The sequence below is a fragment of the Triturus cristatus genome, chromosome 2_1, assembly GCF_964204655.1.
Source record: "Triturus cristatus chromosome 2_1, aTriCri1.1, whole genome shotgun sequence".
NCBI classification, from domain to species: domain Eukaryota; kingdom Metazoa; phylum Chordata; class Amphibia; order Caudata; family Salamandridae; genus Triturus; species Triturus cristatus.
The window spans coordinates 118474984-118501306 of record NC_140581.1 but is presented as its reverse complement, the minus strand read 5'-3'; the positions used below and the strand labels follow the sequence as shown (position 1 = coordinate 118501306).

At 45.3% G+C, this 26323-nt stretch overlaps 1 protein-coding gene across 2 annotated transcripts in view; it reads right to left on the bottom strand.

Moving 5' to 3' along the window:
- Nucleotides 1–8397: 8397 nt before the first annotated feature.
- Nucleotides 8398–26323, bottom strand: part of FAM219A (family with sequence similarity 219 member A) — a 493349-nt gene continuing 475423 nt past the window's right edge. Inside the window, exon 6 of one of the 2 annotated variants that reach the window (XM_085628479.1) lies at nt 8398–11142. In XM_085628479.1, coding sequence (XP_085484605.1) covers nt 10984–11142 — 159 coding nt within the window. In that variant the 3' untranslated portion in view covers nt 8398–10983. The remainder of the gene's footprint in view (nt 11143–26323) is intronic. The other variant, XM_085628472.1, reaches the window with a different exon arrangement.

The following is a 26323-nucleotide window of genomic DNA, read 5'->3' as shown; positions in this document are numbered from 1 at the left end:
CTGAAGTGATATATTTGTATGAGAGCCTATGGATGCAACACTGTAATATCTATAAGTGCAAATGTAAAATGATCAACAAGTTTATTTTTGCAAATAAAAAGAGTTAAAAAAAAAAGTGCTTGAACGGTTTTCTACAGAGGTGAGAGAGTTTGTATTCCCAATGCTTCACAATTTGGCCCCATAAAGAGCCCCCCCCCCCCCATATTTTGGTATTATAAATTTCCAATGCTGGGGCCACTTTCCTCGACACTGTATTCTTATGAATTTTACTTACATGAGCAGGTTGCTGGATTAGTGACAGTTAGGCTTTTTCGATGTGTGATGCCCAATTTAGCTTTGGGGTTAAATGGATACCCAGATAATCAAATGCAAAAACTTGCTCTAGGGGGCTACTTCCTACATACATTGGTCTTTTAGATGGTTTGGCATTCCCCTTAGAGAATATCATATAGTTTGTTTTAGCCTTATTTAGTACCAGGCCATGTTCCTTAGAGAACCCAGTAAAATCATTCAACAATTGTTGCAGTCCAAAGGAGGATTTAGAGATTGATAGGGTATCGTCTGCAAAGAGTAGGGCTGGTACTCTTCTCTCCTCTACTTTCGGAGCATCACATCCGTCCCTATCTAGGTAATCTACCACCCCATTTATAAAGAGAGAATAATGTGGGCACTAAAAGGCACCCTTGTCTCACTCCACATTTAACAGGGAATTGCTCAGTGAGTTGGTTGTTTCCCCCCCACCCAACTTGGGCACCATTACCAGCAGTTATCATGGTTCTATTTCATATGGTCACTTGCAATGGTTGTTCCAGGTACCCGGCGTCCAACTTTCTCTGTTGTTCCAGCTTGACTAGCACCCAGTCCTCCATGGCGGAAGGTACTTTGTGGACTCCCCTCTTTTGGCCAGCATGCTTCTTCAGCTTCTCTGTCTGCCTTCCGTCTCGAGTTCGTACCTAGTCATTTCTTTCTTTGGGATTCTCTGGACTTTGTTTGTGTCTACGGAGTAAACTGTGGAATTTGAGTGCACAAATCCCGACCCAGGAGGCGCATGGAAGGGCACTTTCCCTTGAGCTATGTGAGGTGGTCTGGTATGCTCGGAGTGCCGTGTCGAGAGCCTGCTGGAGTAGTGCCTTGTCGATATCTGCTTTTTGCATTGTCTTTTTCAGATTGGCCATAAATCACTGCACCACACCATTTCCTTGCTGCCATAGCGGAGTGATCTTTAAGGGCTTCAACTCAAGATGGGCTACAAATGATCCATTGTCCGTTTTGAACGTTCGGAGGATACCCCAGAGAGTAAAAATGTAATTACTTTGCTGTTGGTTTGCACTGCCATGCGGGCAAGGCTGTTCGGAGGTTTCAGGGTGAAATCAGGAGCAGTTTGGAAGAGGGTTTTATGTTCACATTGTGCATGTGCAGGACCCAGGGAATCAGAGTAATTGCCCTTTGCAGTAGTCACCTCCCTTTTCCGCCTTTGGCCCCAGAACATATAAATAATTGTTATACATTTGGAGAGAATGAAGATAATGATACTAAAGACTAAGCAGCAAATAAAAATCAAGTCTTCCATTGGATGTGACTGTTGGCTTTGTCAATGCTTGTTTTGCCATGATTTTTGTTTACTTTTCGAGGAGCTGTCAGGCCTTACCAATACAAAGAATTGTCCCCCAAAAAATTTTTGTATTAAAAAGCACAAATGGCCACAGTAATCCTTTGTGCTGAAGGAAACTACTTTGTGTGAGGATGTGCTCGTTGTAAAAGATCAGAAAGTTATCCCTAACAGTGAAGTTAGGAAAGGCTGAATTGGGCTGCCCCACTGCTGCATGATGTGGTGTGTGGATGAAAATGTTAATGATCTAACAGACCAATGAATATGTGAAACTTGAGGAAAGCCCCTATAAGTAAGTATATTACGCATTGATAATTAAAAAAAAAAAATCAATAGGTTTTGTCGAACAGCAGTCATAATGACAGGACTTGCAGGGTTAAGACATTTAAGGGCATGGTTTGTACTGATTGGTGGATTTAGTGCTTTGTTGTACTTTATTGGTGGTTTCAATTTCTGCAAAACTCTATTGGTATTTAAATGAGGCTGCTATTGAAAGAACTGTAAGACTGGAACCATACCACTTGCCTCTATCTCTTTATTAAATCAAGATATTTTCTATTAGGTGGGAGAATCTGCGCTTAACAGAAACTAATAGGTGTCTATAGGTATCAATGGATGCCTGCAATTTCTACGCAAGAGTATCTAAATGAAACATCAACGGTTGTGCATATAGGTACTACGTTCTATAGGCTTTTGGGACCAAACCACATAACTAAATCGGGTGCCCACTGTTCAGGCAGGAAATGTGAATATACTGAAGTGACAGAATTGACTAATTAGTTCACCAAAATCCATTATTTTTTAGGTCCCACCTAGGCAGCGCTTGTGCCGTCTCTTCGAGACATGCTGTATTCAGGATATGGGCATAAAGCTCTGCCCATCTTTTTAATTGGCTCCTGTCCCTGTTCTTTGTAAATGGTGGCTTTTCATTGGTGAATAGGCTTAGTAGTCCTTCCTTCGTACCACCTTGTCTCTTCTTGTGACCTCCCATGAGGACACCCCCTGTTACATGTATTGTTACTCCCTAAGTTTTAATTACAGCCTCAAGGCACTATTTTCTTAAAAGCCTTCAGGCAGGACACACACTTAGTCCTAAGCTAGACTGGCAGTGTTTACTTCACTCACTAGAACATCTCACATTTATATGAGACCATCTATAAATTTCCCTTCATCAGCTCCACACAGAATACAACCAAATCCGAAATTAATGTAATAATTCTATTGTCACATTTCAAAGCTACTAATTGTATACATAGACATAGCTATTTGAATGTACACGTAGTACTGTCTTGCATGTAATGCATTATGGGTAGGGTGGATTTACCATATCTTCTGCAGGGTGCAGTCCCATAGGTGACCAAAAGAGACCCCCTTTTGGCAACATGGATAGGTAAAAAACATTGCCTTTTATAATGCCAATAACTCCACCTTTGCAGACATGCAGTGCTGGTGCCTTGCTCACTAGGGACCTCTAGGAGCAGCTTGGGGTACTGCACCGAGACATGCAGTGCTGGTGCCTTGCTCACTAGGGACCTCTAGGTGCAGCTTGCGGTACTGCACTGAGACATACACTGCTGGTTCTTGGCTCACTTTGCAAGCATTTGCAATGCACTAGGTCTCACATTACTGAAAGTATGAGCTATTGGCGTTGCATTATTATTTGCAATGCCAATACCTCAAACTATCAGTAAAGCCAGACCTTTTGAATTACAAATCCTTGTTTTTAACTTGTTCTGTGCTTTCAAGGGGTGATTTTTACTAAGGAAATATAACAATTTGTTAACCCATGGTCCAGAAGACTGGTGGTATGTTGTGTCTCTTTATGGGACCTCTGACACATGGTGTCCCCCAGGTGTACTCGGCATCTGACCATGACGATGTCCATGTCACCTGAACCCAGTTCCAGCAGTAAGTTGATGAACCTGGCTCCCATGGTTGTGCCCCACTAAGTCGACCATAACTATGCATTCTACTTGACAGCTTCAAGTAATATGTGGACATGCTATTGTGCAAAGGTTTGCTTACCTGAAGAGTGGCCTCATTAGGATCACAGATCTTAGAGGCCATGGCGTCTCCAATGCTGGGAATGCCTGTTAGACGTACCTGTCAATCACCCTTATGTAGTTGTATTCTAATGAATGGCTGCACTTGACTGGCATGTGTTCCCGTTGGAAAAACGAAGTACAGGTTAAGTAAGGGCGCACATTCAATCTTTGGCTTTATAAAACCTTTCAAATCAGCTAGATTTGTCTACAATTTGACAAAGCTTTGTTATATCATGCAGCGGGGGATTCAATCAATCGGTAGATTTGTAGAGCGCTTCTTGTCACCCGTGAGGGTATCCAGGCGCTGGGCATAATAACATTTTTCTTGTGATTTATCTATTTGGCTTTTGTTCACTGAGGCTGGCTTACATTGGTTTAACAAGGTGATTTAAAAATACCCAATAATCCCTGGAAAAGAATCTGTTACTTTCACCGGGTGTAAGCTGACCGAGAATCCAGAAATAAAAGTGAAGTTGCTAGCCCAAAGGTCAATAAATGAGAGAGGAGAGTTAAAGGATCAAATTCCTCTTGAGGGATATTTTTCCACACAGTATTCATCCTCCAAGCGGCTCAGCTCGCCCACCCGCCAAAAACAAGACCCGCGCCATGCTGTAAATGAACGAGCCAACTACAGATTCATAGGTATGCTTTTTAATATCATTATTATTAATATTTTCATTATTATGTTACACTACAAACACCAGTAACAATGATAAATACTGCAATGGAAATGTTAAAAAAATAGTGTACATGTCTTCATGTTTCAAAAACACATTTTCTTTTAAATAAATTAATACTTAACGTCGACGGTAAAAATAAAATAAAATGAAAACTGATAGTTTAAGGCAGTACTCTACATAGACAGTAACTTGGGTACATCAATGTGCTACATGTTCTTCATGGGAAGCAAATTTTTAAAAAAGAAATAAAGAACATTCTCTTTTAAAGGTGTGGATTGAAGCATCAGGAGCAGGAACAACAAAAATGGTGACCACTGAAGTCCTATCCCTGCTTAACAGCCAGGTGCAGTCAGGCTGGTTCTTAAACTCCTGCAGTTTGAGGAGCCTTCTTCTCAATTGTGAGTGCAGTGGTCACGATGACAGACGTAAAGGTGGCATGTGTAGCCAAGAACAGGCTTAAAGAGTCGGCAGCCAAAGCCATTTTCAAACTGGAAAACATGAATGGAGGCGCGGTGTCACTGAATCGCTAAGGTCAAGCCATGCTTCTGAGCAGGCCTTCCTTTTACCCACAGCATTGGTGCTAAAATTCATTTAAAGCAAGGCACTGGGGTAGGCTTCGCAGCGAGGATCACAGTACAGGCAGTATATTGTTTTGAACAGGACCACCTAGTGGTGAAGCAACCAATCTGGGAAGGAGTTCAAAACCAGGAACTGTCCAACAGCAGTTGTGCATGGATGAGAGTACAGTGGCCACCAAAGGACAAAAAGATACACATGGAAATGCTGTATAGAGCTTATAGGAACACAGATGTCGAATGTTACAGGAATTCAAATTCTCCCTCCACCCTCCCGTCTTTTGAAAAACGATGTAACCGCTCCAGTGCTGCAGGTGAAATCAGATTCTTAATGTGAACAATGTTACTTGGGCTAAGGTGACTAGGAGGGTGAAGATCGCTGGGAATCGTGGTCTGATGTCAATACAATACAACTCCTTATCAAAGACTTGGCCTTAATTTAACACAAAAATTCCTATAATTTAACCATCAATATGCAGCGAGGTTACAACCTAGGATACTGGCCCTCGGTATACCAATGAGAACAGCATCAATCAGCAGATGGTTTGAGTGGTTGTAGGAGTAATGATACCTTAAACGTCTACTGAGGCCACTGTACCACAGTCCTGTCCTATTCCTATCCACGAGAAGAGACAGACCGAGAACATTAGGAGCAGATCATGTTCTTGCACGAAGGATAGTCAAAGTGCAGGATTTCCAGGACTATCCCATTAATGACCCTACACCCATGAGACTGAGTGTCATCTATGCTGCTTCAGTGCCCACCAACTCTGGAGTGAGTACAGTTCAGTTGGAGCACAGACATATGTGAGAAGATTCACAACAGAAGTTGAACTATGGTGGCTGCCTCATTTTACATCGATTATTGGACCAAAGGATACTGAACTGAATCAGTAAATACACTCAAGTCATAGAAAACTCTATAGTCAACCACACAGAGCTTAACTTTCTAGAACAGGGTTCTCCAGAGCCGGTCCTGGAGTGCTGACCCATGCCATATTTTTAGCATTTCCCCATTTAGATAAATGTAGTTATCTTAAAAATCTGGCATGGATCCAGCCCTCCAAGACCAACTTTGGAGAACCCTGATCTTTGCAGACTACAAATCTAAGCGCACCATTTAACAAATCTGTGCTTTAAAAGTAATACACCAGCATTGTATTATAGCTAAAAGGTCTGAATGTTTTATTTAAGAAGGTACTCTACTGACTACAGCGATAAAGACACATACTGCCTCTCTCCGGCCTCAACCTCAACAGCTATGCCTTTTATCATAGTGGCTTTTGAAATTGCCACTTTACGTTTCAGGCAAACTATCGCCAGCCAGACAATGACCAAAATATGTCTCCATTAAACCAGATCAATTGGAAGCCTCCGTCAGCTTAATAGCGGAAAGCAGTGTTTAATAGATCTAAAAGAAGCACGCTCAATAATGATTAGACTGTGGAGGAAGGCTCGCGGAGGAAGGGACTGCCGGTGCAAATTATGAAACATGCAACTGAGTGTCCTAAACAAAAAGGGAAAAAGGATGTGATGTACTCTATCTGATCCTTTGCACTCATTAGCAGCAGGAGTCAATACCTGAATTGATGCCAGTTTGCCCCAGAGAGGAGACATATGTAGCTATTTTCTTACTCCTATTTCTACAAGATGGGCCTCCAGAGAAGGTTCTGGATATGCACACATTGATTATGAATGGATCTGATTAACATAGTGATTATACTGAAAATCTGGAATGGATATTGATCTATACTGGATATTTCATGTACAGATGTGAAGAGTGCAATACATTGTTCTTTACAGTCGTAGAGTACAGCGAGGGCCGGTTCTCATGAGAAGCAAAGCCTTGAGTTAGTCGCAATGTCCTTTCTCTCCCTCATCATTGATAAACAAGCACTCACAAAGCCAGCAGGTCTTTCTATTAGTAAGAGGGTTTGCTAGTTGATAGGAAAGGTTTGTGGGGTTGAGTGAGTTTGAATACGAGCGGTTGGAACATACATCTCTTTAATGTGGTGGGTTTTGCGTAAGGATGTTGAGCTGGAACAGAGAAGGAGCTGCAGGAAAAGATACGAAAGATGAGGTAATGATAGAGAAATAGAGATAGGGTGGAGAAGGAGAAGGTGGTGAGATGGAAAGAGAGTGGGGAGGTGAGGTAGCTCATTTACGGTGAGCCAGCTCAGAGGAGAGAGAGAGTGGTAGGATAGACAAGGGATAAAGAAGAGGTGACGTGAAGTAAGGAAAAAGATGTGAAACAAAGATTATTTTTTAATGCAATTTCCATCAACTGCCTGAGAGCGCAATGGTCAAGATTGGGCTGGCAGGGCATGCCCACCGACAACCCACGAAGCAGGCATGTCCTACTGTCAAATGAAAATAAATCTTTTTTATGCACACCAGACTTACAGTGGATCTTTTGACTGGCTCCATAACTTTGCAAGGGGCCCTTAGGAAGGTGGGGGGTCGAGGCAATTCCCCACTTAGCCCATGCCTTAAACCAGCTGGACAAATATACAAGATTAGCAGATATATATATATAGCCCGCACACCAAATGTGATTTGACAGACTCTGAGTAAGCAATCGGAATGCCCCCATATTTACAGCAGACATCTTTGAACTGCACTAAGCTAAATGCCAATATGCATCCTATCACTCCCCTCAAAAATACGACGTGACACCGCTCCCAAATATGCATCCAACAGTTGCCATATATGCCATGCAAAGTACAACCAGTTGTGTGCAATTTCTAGGGTTCAATCCTTTGCCCAGGTACATTTAGCTGTTACAGAAACCTCACAGTTTCTCTGTGTGCCCACCACAACACATGCCACTCACCAGTCCACAAGCCTGTCTACGAGTTTTGTCGGTCAACAACATCCATGAGCTAGGACTCTGCCTCAAGCTGATGCAAACCTTGATATCCGAGGTCTCAAAGTAAAATACCAATTTTGCCTTTACAGAGAAATTGCCGCTACTGAGGCCATCCCTCAGTCACTCCTTGCCCTGATCAAGGTTGTTCATCATACCACTTCCGGACTCATTTCGTCCACAAGGAAATTCATCCATAGAACACCGAAGAGAGGCTCAGATGCAATATAAAATCAGCTTCCACACCTACAAACCTCTTCGGAGATCCCCCTTATCTGGCCATGTGGCTCTCTTGAGACCTTGGCATCTCCAGCTGACCGCTAAACCTCTTCAGTACAGAAGGATCACAACTTGAAACCATGGAATCCAAAACATCAGTAGTGCTGAAGTGATCCCTCATTGGTCCAGCAGCAAACGTGCAACACTTCCCTCTTTCCCGTCTGTGACCACAAACCAACCTCTTTCTTACAGCAAATTGCTTTAAACTCGCCTCGTCCTTCTGCATGCACACTTATTTCTGGTCCTCCAAAACCCTGTCAGTTACTTTTTCTTTTCCCCCTCCCTTTCTGATATTGCAGTTACAAATAGTTTTTGACATAAGGAAGATCTGTGTTTATTTTTTCATGTTGCCTGAGCTACAGCGCTATAGAATTTCTTTAAAAAAAAAACAAATTCCAAAGTCCACCAGGCACTGCTGTCCTCTTCCTGTAGATATTCTAAACTCAGGTAGCTGAGGAGTTCTGAGCTCCTTTGGCCATTAATATATGAATAAAGCAAAAGATATGGGGATGTAAGTAGCAATACACATTCAAACAGCACAATATATTCTCTAAGATTCTGACAAGCAGGTGGTTTTAGTGTTTAAATCCAGTTCACCACAAAATAATTCTTACCCCCATTAATAAAATATTTTTTTATTTTCTGGTCCAGTAAATGGAAACAGAAAATATTCTCATTAGTATTCTATAACATGTAGTAAAGTTTCTAATAAAATCATGATAATTAACAAAAAATGTTCAAGTAATCAGATTAGATTTCAGGAAATCACAGTTATGCAGAGAAGAAAGCACAGAAATGTCTGCGCTTTCTGAGCGCTGCCCCTGCACAGTCAGATCCCCGCCCACTTCCCTGAAGGCCTACCTCATGCACTAAAGGTAGAAAACAGACTGAACCTGCCAGGCGTGCTCTTTTCCAGGCGGTCATTGCTTGTGTCCTGATTTGGGAAATATGTTGATAATTCCACGTAACTGAAACCCCTTACATATTTACTTATTGAAATATCCAAAATTCGTCTTTTGCCTAAAAGTCTATAGGAGTGACAGTATGAACCACACAAAATTATCTTTGAGAAAAAACTAATATGAAAACACAAATTAAAACTCTGCTGCTGGTCGCTCTGCACAAATGACAAAACAAACAATATCTACAGCTTTATGGAACCGATAATAAATATATTTCTGCCCAAATATGCCCAGGCCCTCCTTTAAGACTTTGTAGTATTCTACGAGCAGCTAGGGTAAGACTAATAGTAGTTGCTGTAGCTCAAGGGTTACAAATCGAAAGAAGCCCAGGCCTATATCTGGAATCCAACTGATATCGACTGTGCATCACATTCACAATAGTGGAAATGCGGCAGATCAATGAGGTACGTATTCTTAGACAACCATAAGGAAATTCTTCTTTACATCCTCATAACAATGAGCCAGTACTAGAAAAAGTGCAAAGCTGAGGAATGAGGCTCAGTCTGGGTAGTGAGATAGCCTTTCTGTAGTGTTCCACCAATATGCCCCCGCACACTCTAGTGCGCATGAGGGTATCTGTCATGCCCATTCAGTCCCTATGGAGAGGCATTCAATAATGACGACGTTGTGTGTCGGGAATGGTATGCAGAGTGGATTATGGGCACCTGGGAACTCTACAAGGGATGGTGATATTTTCACATGGTGCACGATACCAGCGATAGGCAGCGGTAACCTATAGTAACGTTGCACTATGCGGACTGTGGAGCAATTGTGGTGAAAGGCTCCCATAGATTGTGCCTAAGATATGAACCACCTTTGTTCTTGTGAGGAACACTATTCAAGGAATCTAGTCCGGTTTTGTTAAACAAATTAGCTGTGAGTATAATGGGTACCTATTCCACGTGGTATAATCTCTAAAGCACATAACACAGTATTTCCTGAACTGTTTACAGGTAATAAAGAAAACATGATAAGAAAATTGTTCGTGCAGCAGCGGATTTGTTACATAACAAATTCCAGGCGAAACTCAATTTTTGTTTGGTGCAAATTGTGGTCCTGTGCATAACAGCCACCCTTGTAGAGTACGCCTGTTTATAAATGTTGTATATACGACAACGTTTTGTGCATCATGCAAAACAGGGAGACATCAAACCATGTTGCATGAGGTTAATAACTGATATCAGGTGGGCTCCTGAAAAATGTCTCTAGTCCAGGTGTAGGGATTGCACCACGACTGCTACTGTGCCAGGCACCTTAACATACAGATGGGAACAGGCGCAATGACCAGGCCAAGTCATTGGCCATTCCCAGATATAAAGCGCGGCAGAAGTTCGGGTTCTGAAGCCGAACACACACACACATCTATTTCCATTATTTAAAATGTATTGGGGAAGTCCCTTTGCTATTACAACAGAACTACAACATTGGGGGCTGGAGCCATCCTGATGACTACTTGACCTGGTATATCACAAAAACCAATTGGCACACGCCTTATAAATGGCCGCTCGATCCGCCACAGTCTTCCTGTTGTGCTCCTGCCACAAATTTTGAATTTACAAGGAAGCCTCAGGCTTGGGTTCCGAGCCACACGTGGACTTGCCCGTTGAGCACAAGGCAACAAGCAATCTAGCAAAGCCACTGTATCTGAACAGTCCCTCTCTGTCCCTCCACCATCGCCTATCTAGCAGCAAACTCCTCCTTCCTTAAACACCAACATTTCTCGGCCAGCTTTAGCATGAGAGACCAAACCATCTATCCGCTTTTGGTGTTCCCATTTGACCCTCACATCCCATTCACCTCTTTTCTTAAAAAAATAACGTTCCTTTTGACAAATAATAAAGTGGACTTTTTTTGGTTTCTCCTGGCTCCGTGAACACAAAGAGGTGCATGTCCTACCATAGGAGGAAGCAATGGCTGTTAAATTTTACAGTAATTGTGGAAAGCACGGTTCGGCCCTCCCGTGCTCATTACTGGATGTGGCAGGCGGTGGAGGAGGTGGCTTGGCAGCACATGCAGGTGGGGTTGACGGACTTCGGGGGGATGAGATCGAGGTCCTCGTCATCCGGAATCTCGTCTAACCGGTAGCCGTCCTTTAGCAGCTGGATGTTCAAGTCCTGGTTGATCTGCTATAGACAAAGAGAGGCCCAGTTAGAACCAGTGAAGGTTGAAGAAAGGCAACAAGCACCATGTTCTTCCTCATCAATGTGAGCAGCACAATATCACCGCCTTATGGCAGGGCAGCACAATGCACAGTTATAATTCGCTTGTTTCCCCTCCCACACGTCCCCTGCTTGCAGAGCAGTCTATTCAGGAACTACAATCACAACTGCTTCGTCTCCTACAACAGCCCCGCACTGCCCTTCTCTCCTACTACAGAATTTCCATTTTTTCCTAGTATTTCCCATGCATCTGGACCTCCGATGCCATCTTTACCTAGAGACATCCTCCCCCTGTTGATTACTGTAAAGCAGTTGCCATGTGGCTGCCTCCACCGACTGCAGCGGGCGGTCTACCCCTTGCATACAACCCAAAGCAGCCGCTCCACTGATATATTCCACTCCAAAGCAAGCCTTCCATCAACGGCCCCTTCACTTCTCATTCAGAGTTCATTCGCCTGCCGCTCCATGTTACTATCTCCATGAACTATACTTCCCTGTGCTAGGAGTCTCAGCAATGTGTTGTGTGGCTGCACAAAGGAGAATGCAGGACAAAGCATATTCTTGCCACTGTTTGGACCCTAACAAAACCTCTAGCACCAAACTGTGCAGCAATACTGACTCGGGGATGCCTAGCAGGCCATCCTTCCACCTCCTCTTACTAAGCATTGCTCCACAGCCTCTTTAGGCCCAGCCTCTTCTTCACTACAAATATGACTCGTTACAACCCAAGTCATTACTTCGCGTGCAATTACAACGCGGTCATTACATATACCGCGTTACCACGCAATGCCATTACTACGCAAGTCATTGCATCGACTTGCAGTAGATGGCGCACTGACATTAGAAATGTATAATTTACTATTTGAACTCCAGCCTATGCAACAATAGGGAAGGTGTTGGAATAGTAAATTATACAATTCCTAATGTTAGCGCGCAATCTACTGCAAGTCGATGTAATGACTTGCGTAGTAATGGCATTGTGTGGTAACAACGCGGTCGTTGTAACGACTGCGTTTAATAGGCATCGCGGTTTAATGACCGCAATGTAAATGTCGTTTCCCCTCCACTACCTTTGTCTGATGCAGCAGTCTTAATTGCCTCTTTCTGATACAGTAAAACTTGCACAGACTCTTTCCCAGACACGTGTCTATATACTAGCCTCTTTAATATGTGACTCACTCTACTGTCTTCTTTGAACAAGCCCAACCGCTTCTCACTGTGAGGGAACCGTCTCTTTGTGTGCTCTTTCAGAGTGCAGTCCCATCGCTATTGCCCTGTAAATACCAGCACTACCCTCTTCTGAAGACCTCTGCTCTATGGCCTCCTTCTCAGAGAGCAATCAGTCCATGGTGTTCTTCTTAGACAGCAATACCTTTGTAGCCCTCTTCTCTGATAGCAATACCTCCTCACCCTGCTTCTCAAAAAGCGATACCTCCACACCCTGCTTCTCAGAGAGCAATACCGCCACACCCTGCTCGGCAGACAGTAATAACTCCACACCCTGCTTCTCAGACCGCAATACCTTTGTGGCTGCCTTCTTTAGCAGCAATATCTCCACAGCCCTCCTTCAGGCAGCAGTCCCACTGCTCTTGCCTTCTAAGACAATATTATCCCTACTACGTCTTTCTTAGAGAGCAATACATCCAATGCCTTCCCTTTCCAGCAATGCTTTCAAGGCCTCTTTTTGAAGGAACAACAGCTCTATAGCATCTTTATCAGGGAACAATAGCTGTATGCCTCCTTATCATAGAGCAATGCGTCCATGCCCTCCTTCTCAAAAAGCAATACTTTCTTGGCCTCTTCTCATCGAGCAATACCATCACAGCTTCCTTCTTAGTCACCAATATCCCCACAATCCCCTTCTCAGACAGCAGGTCCACCGCCAATATCTCTACTACCTCCGTCTCAGAAAGCAATATCACCAAGTCTCCTTATTCTCAGACAGCAATACCTCCACTGCTTTCTTCTCAGAAGGCTGTATCTCCACAGCCTCCATCTCAGACTGCAATACCTCCTCAGCCGCCTTGCAAGAGAGCAATACATCCAGTGCCTTCTTTTCGGACAACTATTCCTCCACAGCCTCCTTCTCAACAGGTCAATGCATCTGTATTCTAAAACAGTAATATCCCTACTACCTCCTACTCAGAAAGCAATACCGCCAAGCCTCCTTCTTCGGACATTACTACCTCCAAAGCCGACCCAAACAGATGTACCTCTAAAGCCTCCTTCTCAGACAGCAATACCTCCACAGATTCCTTCTCAGAGAACAGGTCTACAGAATGCTGCCTTTTAAGACAGCAGTATCTCCATTGCTTCCTCTTCAGAGAGCAATACTCTATGGCCTCCTTCTAAGGAAGAAAAAGCTCCACTGCCTTCTTTTCAGACAGCATTACCTCCGCAGCCTCATTAGCAGACAATTATACCACCAGAGCCTCCTTCTCAGACAGAAATATCTCCACAGCCCTCTTTTCAGAGAGCAATACCTCCACTGCCTACTTCTCAGAGAGTAATATCTCCACTTCCTTCTTCTCGGGCAGCAGGACCACAGAAGCTGCCTTCTAGACAGTAACACCCCCAAAGCCCCCTTCTCTGAGAAGGGGGCTGTGGAGGTATTGCTGTCAGAGAAGGGGGCTGTGGGGGGGGGGGGGGGGGTGTTACTATCTTAGAAGGCAGCATCTGAGGGCCTGCTGTCAGAGAAGGGGGCTGTGGGTGTGTTACTGTCTAGAAGGCAGTATCTGTGGTCCTGCTGTCCGAGATGAAGGAAGTGGAGGTTTTACTCTCTGGGAAGGAGGCAGTGGAGGTATTTCTCTCTGAAAAGAGGGCTGTGGAGATATTTCTGTCTGAGAAGGAGGCTCTGGCGGTATAATTGTCTGCGAATGAGGCTGCTGAGGTAATGCTGTCTGAGAAGAAGGCAGTGGAGCTATTTCTGCCTTAGAAGGAGGCCATAGAGGAATTGCTCTCTGAAGAGGAAGCAATGGAGATACTGTTGTCTTAAAGGCAGCATTTGGTAGACCTGTTCTCTGAGAAGGAATCTGTGGAGGTATTTGTGTCTGAGAAGGAGGCTGTGGAGGTATTGCTGTCTAGAAGGCAGCATCTGTGGACTGCAATCTCTCCACAGATTCCTTCTCAGAGAACAGGTCAACCAAATGCTGCCTTTTAAGACAGCAGTACCTCCATTGCTTCCTCTTCAGAGAGCAATACCTCTATGGCCTCCTTCTAAGGCAGAAATACCTCCACAGCCCCCTTCTCAGACAGCAATACCTCCACAGCCCCCTTCTCAGAAAGCAATACCTACACAGCCTCCTTCTCAGACAGTAAAACCTCCAGAGCCTCCTTCACAGACAGCAATACCTCCACAGCCCCCTTCTCAGACAGCAATATCGTCACAGCCTCCTTCATAGACAGCAATACCTCTGCAGCCTCCTTCTCAGACAGCAATACCTCTACAGCCACCTTCTCTGACAGCGATGCCCCATTGCCTCCTCAGACAGTAATACCTCCACAGCCCCCTTCTCAGACAGCAATACCGTCACAGCCCCCTTCTCAGACAGCAATACCGTCACAGCCTCCTTCTCAGACAGCAATACCGTCACAGCCTCCTTCTCAGACAGCAATACCGTCACAGCCTCCTTCTCAGACAGCAATACCTCCACGGCCTCCTTCTCAGGCAGCAATACCTCCACAGCCTCCTTCTCAGACAGCAATACCTCCACAGCCTCCTTCTCAGACAGCAATACCTCCACAGCCTCCTTCTCAGACAGGAATACCTCAACAGCCGCCTTCTCAGACAGCAATACCTCCACAGCCCCCTTCTCAGACAGCAATACCTCCACAGCCCCCTTCTCAGACAGCAATACCTCCACAGCCCCCTTCTCCGACAGCAATGCCTCCACAGCCACCTTCTCTGACAGCGATGCCCCACTGCCTTCTCAGAGAGCAATACCTCCACAGCCACCTTCTCTGACAGCAATACATCCACAGACTCCTCAGACAGCAATACCTCCACTGCCACCTTCTCTGACAGCGATGCCCCACTGCCTTCTCAGAGAGCAATACCGCCACAGCCACCTTCTCTGACAGCAATACATCCACAGACTCCTCAGACAGCAATACCTCCACAGCCTCCTTCTCAGACAGCAATACCTCCACAGCCTCTTTCTCAGGCAGCAATACCTCCACAGCCTCCTTCTCAGACAGCAATACCTCCACAGCCTCTTTCTCAGGCAGCAATACCTCCACAGCCTCCTTCTCAGACAGCAATACCCCCACAGCCTCCTTCTCAGACAGCAATACATCATTCTAAGTCAGCAGATTGGGATTGTTTTTCCCTGTAGGCACGTGAATAGTCAAAGTAGCAAATGGAAAGACTTAACATGCAGGGCTCCTGTAAAGAGCATGTGAGCACCAACTGTGGGCTGCTGCCGCCCTCTGCCCCACATGTCAGGGGCTCAGAAATGAGGAGGGAGTGGTAGTATCTGTGTCATGCACGCATCAACTTTAACACCTCCTCACTGTTCGACTTTTCCTGCACAGGCAGCTCAGCACCACTGCCTTCGCCTCTGTAATCCTCCACCCTCCATGTTGAATCTCAAGTCCCACTGGCCCATCCCTTCTGTAAAACCCCACTCTTTTACCATGCTCTGAGTCTAGTAAATATGCAGTCTATCCAAGTATGCAGTATGGAAGTCTCATAACTACATATGGATTGGCTCAATCCTGTTTGCGCCCTGCTACAATCTATGAGGTCCTGAGGTGACTCGACGTGTGATTGGACAGAGTGTTTGTCAATCTCCAGTTTGTGCTTTTTGAATACCTAAAGGATCATTAAGACTGGGTTCTTCTTTCGTTGACATTCTCAGGAACTGTTTTGTTTTTTGCTTCATCCAGGCCTGAAAGGATTCAAGTGGTAAGAAACGAGCAATACTCTCTCTCTCTCTCTCTGCCTTTCACTTTCTCGTACTCAGTCTGTCCCTTTCTCTCTGTCTTGTTTTTCTCTTTTTCTCTCTTTGTTCCTGTTTATATTAGGTCCTCACGGTCCAGGAGGACTTACTTTTATTTTTTCAAAACTTGGGTAGATACTTGCCAATTAGCTAGGCTGTAGAAGGGGAGCAAACTCAGGAGTCCGTGATAAGATCGGCTTCACCAGGATCGGAGAAGCCTATAGAGGAATATAGCACATTACAACGCGTGCTATTACCATGCAGTAGGTTACATCGCGGTTGTTACAATGACCGTGTTGTTACCACACGTGGCTTTACATCGCAAGTCGTTTCTACGGCTTGCACTAGGTGGAGCGTTGGACTTAGGAATAGTATATATTACTATTCCTACTCTAGTTAGCGCAACAGCAGGAAAGGTGTTGGGCGATGTAAAGCCACGCGTGGTAACAACGCGGTCATTGTAACGACCGTGTTGTTACCTACCTGCATGGTAATAGAAGCGTTGTAAACGCTGTTTACCCTATAGAGCAATGAGGCAGTGCCCAATGGGCTGGTCTGACCGGTCACTGCATGGGCCAGTTTTATGGTCTACTCGGCCGGCTTTTACTGTTAGTTTCTTTAATATTAAAACTAACATTGCCTTTAACAAGCTCACATTCATGCAGTCTTCCATACAACGCAAAACATTTACACAGCAGCATGTCTTTACAGGTTCAAAACTGCCCCAAAATTGCAAACAAGGGCCACTTTTTTTTTTTTTTTTTTTTTAAAACCTTTATTCGTGCATCTTAAAAGAACAAATACGGGCCTACAACCTTCAGGCCGGCCACGATACAATGAAGCACTGATACCCACATTAAATCCCCCGTGCGTCAACAGTCCGGATTAACAACAAGTTATGGATCACATACTGGAGATATCTTTGACACCCGGGGAAGGAGAAGTGAAGGTTAATTTTAAGTTTTTAGATAAGTTTATCAAGAAAAAAGTCAATGAAGGATAGGAACAAAGGAGATTCGAGTCCGCAAGATAGCCTCACCACACGGGAGAGCAGCAACAGCAGTAAGAACAACAATTGAAGCAGAAACTCAAACAGTGAGGCGGTGCAGAAATATAACAGGATAGTCACATGAGCAAGTACGCACCCCTCCGGAGCCGCCCCCACTCGATCCACCCCACACCCGGACCCCGAATCGAAGAAAGTAGAACGCAGAGACATAAAGGAAAAAAGGCCCATAGAACTAATTAAGAACAGAGTATTACCCCCTCACCCTACACCAATGCGGAGGCTACGGCCTACCCCCCCCCCAGCATAGTGCCTGTCGCCCAATGAACCCGAAATATAGAGGAGAAAGAAAGTAGGAATAGAGGAAAGAAAATAAGAAAACAGAAAAGAAGGCGGGGAGGAGCCCACCGGACACCAGAGCGCCCCAAACCATCAGCCAGTCATGGCCCCCACACACTGAGAGCCCACTACGCCAAAAAACGACATGCGAAGATACCATGGCACCACAGTGTAAGCGAAGGGATACAAGTCGCAACGAGTGCGCGCATAACATGCATACAGTTCCAGTCCCAGGCCAGCCCGTCCATAAACCATGGCAATAGAAGTCAGTCTAGCCCTGGCCCGATCGCGGGCTTGGGATTAAACCAGCCCCTGCATGAAGGCCCCGTGTCCCGAGCAAACAAAAACAAGATGGTCGCTTGTGAAAGGATGGTGAAGTAGGATCACGAAATGGCCGCCGCCCATCGATTAAGGTCCCTCTTTGCACCACATAAAATCCAAACCTGGCAAGTAAGGTACAGGAGTTCCACAAAAAGTCAGCAGTGGGCCACCGCGGACGGCTCCCCGAAGCCGTTAGGCGTCTCTCAACAGGATAGTCCAGTGGACGCGGTGAGGCAGGCAACAATGAAGCAGGCAGCCATGACCAGGGGGACAAAGCATCCGCAGTTGAGGTGTAGAGCGGTGTACCCTGGGCGCCGGGAGCGCCAGGTGAAGGCACCAGTGTAACACAGTCACACACCGCCGTTGCGTCCCCGCAAGCGGACAAAAGCACCGGGAGACCCACGCCCTGTAGATGGCACACAGTGCGCTCACGACCCGCGGCCGACAGTATGGGGTCAAACCGCTCACTCAGCGCCTGCAGGCCAGCGCACATCTGTAGTTGGAAGTCCCGCAGGGCAGCCAGAACGGAGCCGCATGTAAGCGGAGGCTGGGCCCCCACAGCGGCAGCAATCCGGGACGGCACAGTGGAGCTGGTGTCCGGAAGAGAGGGGGCGAAGTGGGCAGCGGGCGAGACCGGAGTATCGCCCCCCAACCGCAAGCAGGCACGAAACGCCATGTTTTGCCGCTATACGGTGCAATGGCCGGGGGGGGGGTCGTAGCAAGGAGTCAATTCCCCTCAGGTCTACGCCGCAACGGGAAAGGCCGACAGTCGCTTCTCTTCTCGCAGGTTCCCTCCGCCGCTGGCTAGGCAATAGGTGAAGGGGGCAGCTGCCTCCCACAGCGCGGTCCTCAGAGCGGGGCAGGGGACCCGCCGCACCGGGGCCCACCCCACAGCTCCAGCCCGTCCGGCACAGGGTGCAGAAGGTGTCCGGCCGTCCCTCTTCGGGCTCGTCCGGCAACGATCCGTGGTGCGAGGTGAAATCGGGACCGCGGGGCTCAGGTTAGCGCTAGCTGGTCCGGCAACTGCGGAGCTTCCAGGGGGCCAGCAAAGGCCGTAATGGCGCAGGGTTTCAGTGCAGAGGACAAAAGCACCCAGAACTCGGGCATCCGGGTGGGCTGAGACTCCGGGAAAGCGGCAGCGCGGTCAGCGCGTCTTCGCACACGGTGCACCTCGAAAATCGGCGAGGATGGGCATCAGGATAGTAGTCCGAGGCCACGGACCGACGGAGCCGGGCGCTCAAGCGTCTGCTCCGGTCGCCATCTTGGCTCCTCCCTAAGGGCCACTTTTTTAAGCCTTCTAACTCACAAATGGGGCCACTTTTATTTTGGTGCCCGCCTATTTTCTGTCCCAGTCCTGCCCTGGGTTCGCCCTACTGACTGCCAAGTTGGACTTGATCTTGAAAAAAAGAGACCGAGAGAGAGAAAATAAGAGAAAAAAAACTTGTGTATTATCAGGCCTTGTTAATGTAGTGATATTCACTTTAAAATCTTGCCTCGTTACAATCCTGTAAAGAATGTCGTGTGTAGGCTGTTAATTGTTATGATGCACTTATTAATAGGAAATGTGACAGAACCCCTCCCACCCCCATCACAGGGCCACAATGTTGTAACCCTTCATAAGGAACACCAACTGCTGTTTTTGAAAAAAAGTACATATATTTAATTAAAATGACTAGTTCACAGCGGAGACAGGTGTTCAGGATAAGTTGCAAGAGTCTTATGCATCATCCTCTGTGGAAGCTGGAGAAAGTAGGATGAAGCGTCTAATTTTAAACCAGAGAGAGGGAATCCCAGCTCAAGATCCTCCAGGTGACTTGTATTCTTGGACAGATCAATATATCTGCCGAAAACGAGGCAGGGAGGGGTGCAAAGACTATGGGACTGTTTATTGACAAACTGCATTTCAACAGACGCACATTGTCAAGTTTCACAGGAAAAGGCGCCCTCTTCAGTGGCCACAATGAGCCTAACAAGTGTTGTCAATGCCAATAGGCCTAGCTTTACAAGAATGTTGTATGGCAATGTAACGCATTACGAGTAAATAGCATGGGAATGAATATGTATTTGTGTGGAAGCAAAGAACTGTAGAATAATATTGGTGTAGGTTAAAAGGTCAGGTGACAGTTACACTATCAAGCCAGACCTAAAATTGCATGTAGGTCAATGACTGCCCTCCTCCCATCTGTGCTCCAAAGAAAACCAACATGAAATATCTTGTTATCCAAGACATTTTAATAGCCTTCCAATGACAAGTGTGTAACCCTGAAAGTTCAGTCTCAGACTGCTGGCTAAATAATCTGAATGTTCACAGGTATGCGGAGGGCCAGCACCTATTTGTGGAAGCACACAACGTCTGCACGTTCAAAACATGTACTCCTGGATCCCAACATGTGGACGGAGCTGAAGCCCTTCTCTAGTAATGCCCACAAAATTGTATGGCGACAGCTGCACTGCCAAGCCGGACCATAAAAATCACTACCTCCGTCCACAATTCCCTCTTCAGCACCAGAGGCCACAGCTTTACAAAATGAAGTTCATTCTTGGGGTAGCCACACAAAAGGAACATGATATAAGGGATTGCTCAGGCGCGGCAAAGCTTTACTAGCCTCTTGTAATCTCTCCATCAAGGGATTATCCAGGGACGTTCACTTTATAGAAGCCTTAAATAACAGTCCGCCTGGAGCCGGCTTGGTACTTTCCTGGCCTCCCGGAAGCCTAATGTTAACAACTTCACACTCTCACGAGCTTTTTTATGTTCTTCAGTGGATGCTTGGAAATGTTCGAAAAGCCCCTGGGAGGAAGGAGAGCAGATTTGAACAGGCTTGCTTTAATGGCAGCTCCTGAGACCAGGGTCTCTTTTGAACACAGAAGCTCAGCTTGATGAGAAAGGGAATTAGACACAGATCTCCCCGGTGCACATCAAGCAGATGCGGAGAACACTTTCAAAGGGAGCGGGGATTCAGGCTCACAGTATGTAGTGAGTCGGATCTTTTGCTTTTAAATAAATCTAGGTGGGTAAGTCCATAGAGGCTTCAGCCTGACTCTGGCTCAGGCCCTTATCCCACAGTTAGACTGGAGCCAAAATTGAGCCGAGCAAATCGTCCCAGGCTCAGCTCTTTTACCCTCTCTATTGCAGTTTTACAGACAAAAAAAAGACATTAGAAGCATGATTTTGTATTTGTATTTGTCTCACTACATACTGGTAACAGCGAGCAACCACTGCAGGGAGTCCTCTGTGTCTTACGAATCGCAGTACCTGGTACCATTGAGGTGTCAATCCTCTTTCTCATTACTGTTTGTCTTTCTGCTTTTCTGTCCCTTTTTTAAATTCGATATAGCTTCTAGAAATATTTGCTCTCTACTGCCATATACATTTATCATGTGATTTGTTGACTTTGTACGTTATCTTAAGTGAACAAAATCGAATTCGATCGATTAATGAAAAATGTCTATGCACAAAGCAATGTTTGTGCATGAAAAAGAAGATAACTGAGGAGCCGACACACCGAGGCTGAATTTAAGACTGCCAACAAGAGATCAAGTCTCACTTCCCCACAGGCAGACCTCTATGATCCCTGGTCAATCTCTGAACATCATGAATCAGACAGAACAGTGGATTCATCTAGCAATGTTGACAACAATCGGAAGTGCTTCCGTCCGGAGAACACACTTTACAAAACATTCAAAAACTATTTAATAAACTACAATATGGTTGAATACATAATAATAATCTTAGCACTTTATGTAGTGGATTCCTAAATCAGTCTTAAGTTTCTGTTTAGGAATTATGAATTTGTATTCAAACTGAAGTAAGCATTAAAGCGAAACAGAGATGCCAAGTCTTGTTGTATTTTTACACGTCATCTATTGCGAGATTCACATGATAATTCTTCAGAAGACAAAGCTCCTATTTTGGGTCTTGGGGTTAGACCAGACCCTTATGGGACTTGTAGCTTACCTGTCTCTAGGTCTATAAAATTAGAGCAAAATATAAGGTACTATAATTTTGATAATAAAGATTGTCAAACAATCTGACTTCAACTTGAATTGAGAGTCAATTTAACGGACGGATTTCCGAACTGTTGTACATCATCTCCATCCTGTGCGCATGTTGAATAAAAGGCGCAGATGTTGCAGCGGTTGTCGAAGGTTGAAGTTCATGTTTTCTCTGCTCCTCTAATGTTTCATTAGAGTGTCAGAATCTATTATGAGATTTTTAGTGAGGTGACAAAGCAATTTAATGGTTAAGGAAATTGAAAAAGGGAGTGTGAAATTTGATTTTCTTGAGGAGACGTTTGGGACTCAACTGGAACAACTCCGCTACATTGATTTAATTAAGGCTAACCTTTAGCCGTTCATTCCCAGTATGTGATCATGGAGCTAAGAATGGATTGATATTGATTTTTAACATATATGAAGAGAATTGCGAATTGCACATGATCAGTAAAAGATTCAGGATACTCTTGCGTATACCTTTGGAATGTTTTGTGTCTGCAGGAAAAATAATAAACAAGACATTGGCTGATTAAGATGTAGGTGAGTTGGAGAAGCACAGTCACGAATGGGGGAAAAGGTAGGAATACAAAGCTGGAGAATACGTAAAATAATCTAGTTAAAAATGGTTACGCGATTACGTCTTTGAATTCCATAATCCAATGCAGAAATTCAAGCTGCTTTTTGCCCTGGCCATTTTTACTGGTTGACGTTCCCTTGATGTCCTAATTTTACTGGTCTCCAAATCATTGCGCATGCTTATTATATCCAGATAGACTCTTGGGGAGAAATGATCATCAGGGCTGACCGCAACATTTTGTGTAAATAAAATTCAGGAGTCAGAAATGTCACTAGTGAGGAAAGCAGAGGGTCAGTGAAGGGTATATCAAAATACAGAGTGCTAATTACAGCCACCAAATATGGAAAAATAGGTTGGAAATCTGTGGTCACAGAAGCAACTGCACTGATGTGTTCCTTTACCAAATAAACAATTTTGCCAGGACTTTGAATGATCATTTCAGCCTAAAGACTGCTCCCATCTCTCATCCATCATGCTAATAACTTTACTTTGGCAGATTCCACCTAGATTACTGCAATTTGATATTGCCCTAAGTATACTTTAAAACGTACAGGCAGCGTGTGCCTAATTACAAAGAAATATGCAAGCATGTTCACCCAGCCAAAAAAGTCCAGCATGGACTAGAAATAGCACAGTGAATATGGTTTTAAGCCACTTGTATGATTCATTGCCGTTGCTATGAACATCTGAAAACCGATGTTACTTAAGCTGTTTTCTAAACTTTGTCAAAAGAGCACCAGCCCTACAGTTCGATAACCCATTACTTTGCTAAAACCTTTCAAAGGAGCACTGGCCCTACAGCTAGATAACCCATGACTTTCCTAAAACCTTCCAAATGAGCACTGGCCCTACCCCAAAGCCTAGAGCCTAAGACTGTAAATCCTGTTTCTATTCCAGGGCATTCATAGTTTTTAAAATGTCCAGATGTTCTAATTCAAAAGGCTTCGAGAACGGTGCTAGAATGCAACCTGGAGGAATTGTCACTGGTTCGATTTATTGCAAGCAGCCTCCCATCATCACTTGTGTTTAATGTAATGGCTTCAGTAGCCAAGGGTATGCCCACACGTGAGCCCCGAGCTCACTGCCTCGGGAACCAAGTTACACCCGACTAAAGAGCCACAATCATTGTGAAACCGGTCCTGGGTTGCTTGTGTTCCAGTTCAGGGAGAACATAAATTAGCAGTTTGGGCTGGACTGTTCCTATTGGAGAAGGGTCAAGACTCATTTGCATATTGCTTGGTCCAAACGGAGGTGGCTTGCTGGACAATAGAAGGATGGGTAGGATTGGTACCCACAGTGATTGCCAGTGTTTAAACTCATTGCAAGTATTCCTCCCACACCTTTTGTGTGTTTGATGCAACACCCCAAGTGATCCAGGGTATGCCCAGATGCAGGCCCCGTGCTTGATGGGAACAGGATTGATTTCTGCAAGTGGACGAATACAGACCACCGTCGGCAATAGCTTATACCGGATAGGAAGTACCTGGGACAGAGCAACGTTAAGACTCAGTGCAAAATAATCACCATTCTCTTTTGCTACAGCCCTTTCCACATGTACCTCTACTTGCATCCTTTCAAGCTGGCTTCTGCACAGCAAATGATCAAAAGGCAGGTCATCTCTTCGTTTGTTTCATCGCTGCACCAATAAAGCAAATAAAACCATCACTGCCAATGCCAACTGATTTGGTATCTGCATCACTAACAAAACGCTGATATAATTTTATACACAGATTAAGTGGTTGATTTGTAATATGGAATGAACCCCTCGCACACATTTCCTGAATCAGGCAGCTTTTTCTACAAATCACAAATTAAAAATGTGTTCTTTTGATTTTTCAATTGTACTTGTTTGAAAATTGAACATTGTGTTTGCAGATTTAAAGGTTTGGTGATGTAGAGGTAAATGCCATTCCCTCCAAGGAGAGCTAATCGATACTACAGATGTAGGCATACTAAACTTTGAAAAGCTTCTGACAACCCACGATCTACAACTCGAAATCAAGATCGACGAAGGCCCCTCTTTTCAAAGCTTAAGAGTTTTGTAGGCAGTGGAATTTTTCATTACATAGTACTGCTGAAAATCATTGTGGTTGTGCCAAGTCAAGGGGAAGAGGTGCGCTTTTGGCAGGGAAAACAACCTTTACGATGCAGTCATCACATCACGTTACCTTTACAACGTGGTCGTTACAACGACCACGCTGTTACAACTCAGTACCGTTACAACGACTTGCTCTAGATGGCGCTCTAAACTAAGGAATAGTATAATTTACTATTTCAACACGTTCCCTACTGCTGCACACACTGGAGTTGGAATAGTAAATTATACTATTCCTAAGTCCAGCGCACCATCTAGAGCAAGTCGCTGTAACGACTTGCGTTGTAATGGTACTGCTTTGTAACAACGCGGTCGTTGTAACAACCGCGTTGTAGAAGCACGCAATGTAATGCCTCGTATTGTAACGAGACATTTTCTTTGGAAGATCATGGCATGAGAAAAAACAGTACTCCTAGAGAACTCTACCCTGTCACTGATTGTAGAGCCTCAAACCCACCAGCACTGGGGGACAGAGGCTGTCTGCAAGCAATACTGTGAAAAAACAAAAGCTAAGGGCTAGATGAAAGGATGTCTCCTATTCAGGAAGGGGACAAGGAACTTGTTAAAGACCATAATTATGGTAGTAAATGGAGAGCCCCATTTGAAGCCAGGCGTTAAAGGATAATTGGAAGCCATGATACCAAAGACGCCTGCTCTAATGAACTTTTGATGTACCCACACCAGAGTAGTATTCAACAAACATCCTGCTGCAAAAGCTTTGGACGACAGAGAAGCTGATAAGAAGAAATATTAGAAGCCAGGACTGACAAGAAATAATAAATGACAGGCTGAGAATCACTTAGGCTGAACACTACAGCTCACAGCAGGAGTGCACCCATGCCCAGGTATGATGTATGCTGGGTGAGGTCATGGGTCATGATACTGGTTTTGGCTTAGTTCCCTGCCATCCATGAGACTATAAGGCTATCTCCCTTGTCATTACCTTTATCTGGTACCACTGCCATTTACATTACTGAAACGCATGTTTTTCTTCTTTGTTGATTTGTGTGTTTTGCTTCTCCCGCTCAGTTACCTGCCTTGTTGTATAGTTTCTTTTAAAAAGCGAGGGCCGAGCACCTAAGTGGCATGCACTCACAGGTATGGTCGCGTTGTACAAGAGTAAATTATGTGCGCCACCTGCACTGAGTTCCCAGCCATAGTGTTTTACCTCTGTGCCAGAGTCTCGGGTTTTAAGTGCCTGCCCATCTATAACAACCAAAGTTCAATTAAATCTCACATTGCTTACTGTACATTCCTGCCAGCCCAGGGGAGGCGTTCCATTATTCACTGCTGCTTCAAGCTAGCACCGTTGTTAGAAGTAGACAGAGGTGCACTGAGGCTACGCTAGGCATTGGATGGGTGATGCAAAAGTGGCTGCATTGTTCATTCTGGGAGACACGAGAGGGCCACCACTGTGCATTGGCTGGGTGATGCGAGAGGGGCTGAACTAGGCAGTGGCTGGGTGATGTGAGAGAGCCTGCATTGGGATTTGCTGGGTGATGCTAGAGGGGCTGCACTGGGCATTGGCTGGGTGATGCGTGAGGGCCTGCACTGGGCATTGGCTGGGTGATGCGAGAGGGGCTGCACTGGGCACTGGCTTGGTGATGCAAGAGGGGATGAACTAAGCATTGACTGGGCGATGTGAGAGGCGGCACTGGGCATTGGCTGAGTGATGCGAGAGGGGATGCATTGTGCATTCTGGGTGACGCGAGAGGGAATGCACTGGGCATTGGCTGGATAATGCATGAGAGGCTGTATTTGGCATTCTGGGAGATGTGAGTGGGGCTACACCGGGCATTGGTTGGGTGATGCGAGAGGGGCTAAAATAGGCATTGGGTGGGTAGTGCGAGAGGGCCTGCACTGGGCATTAGCTG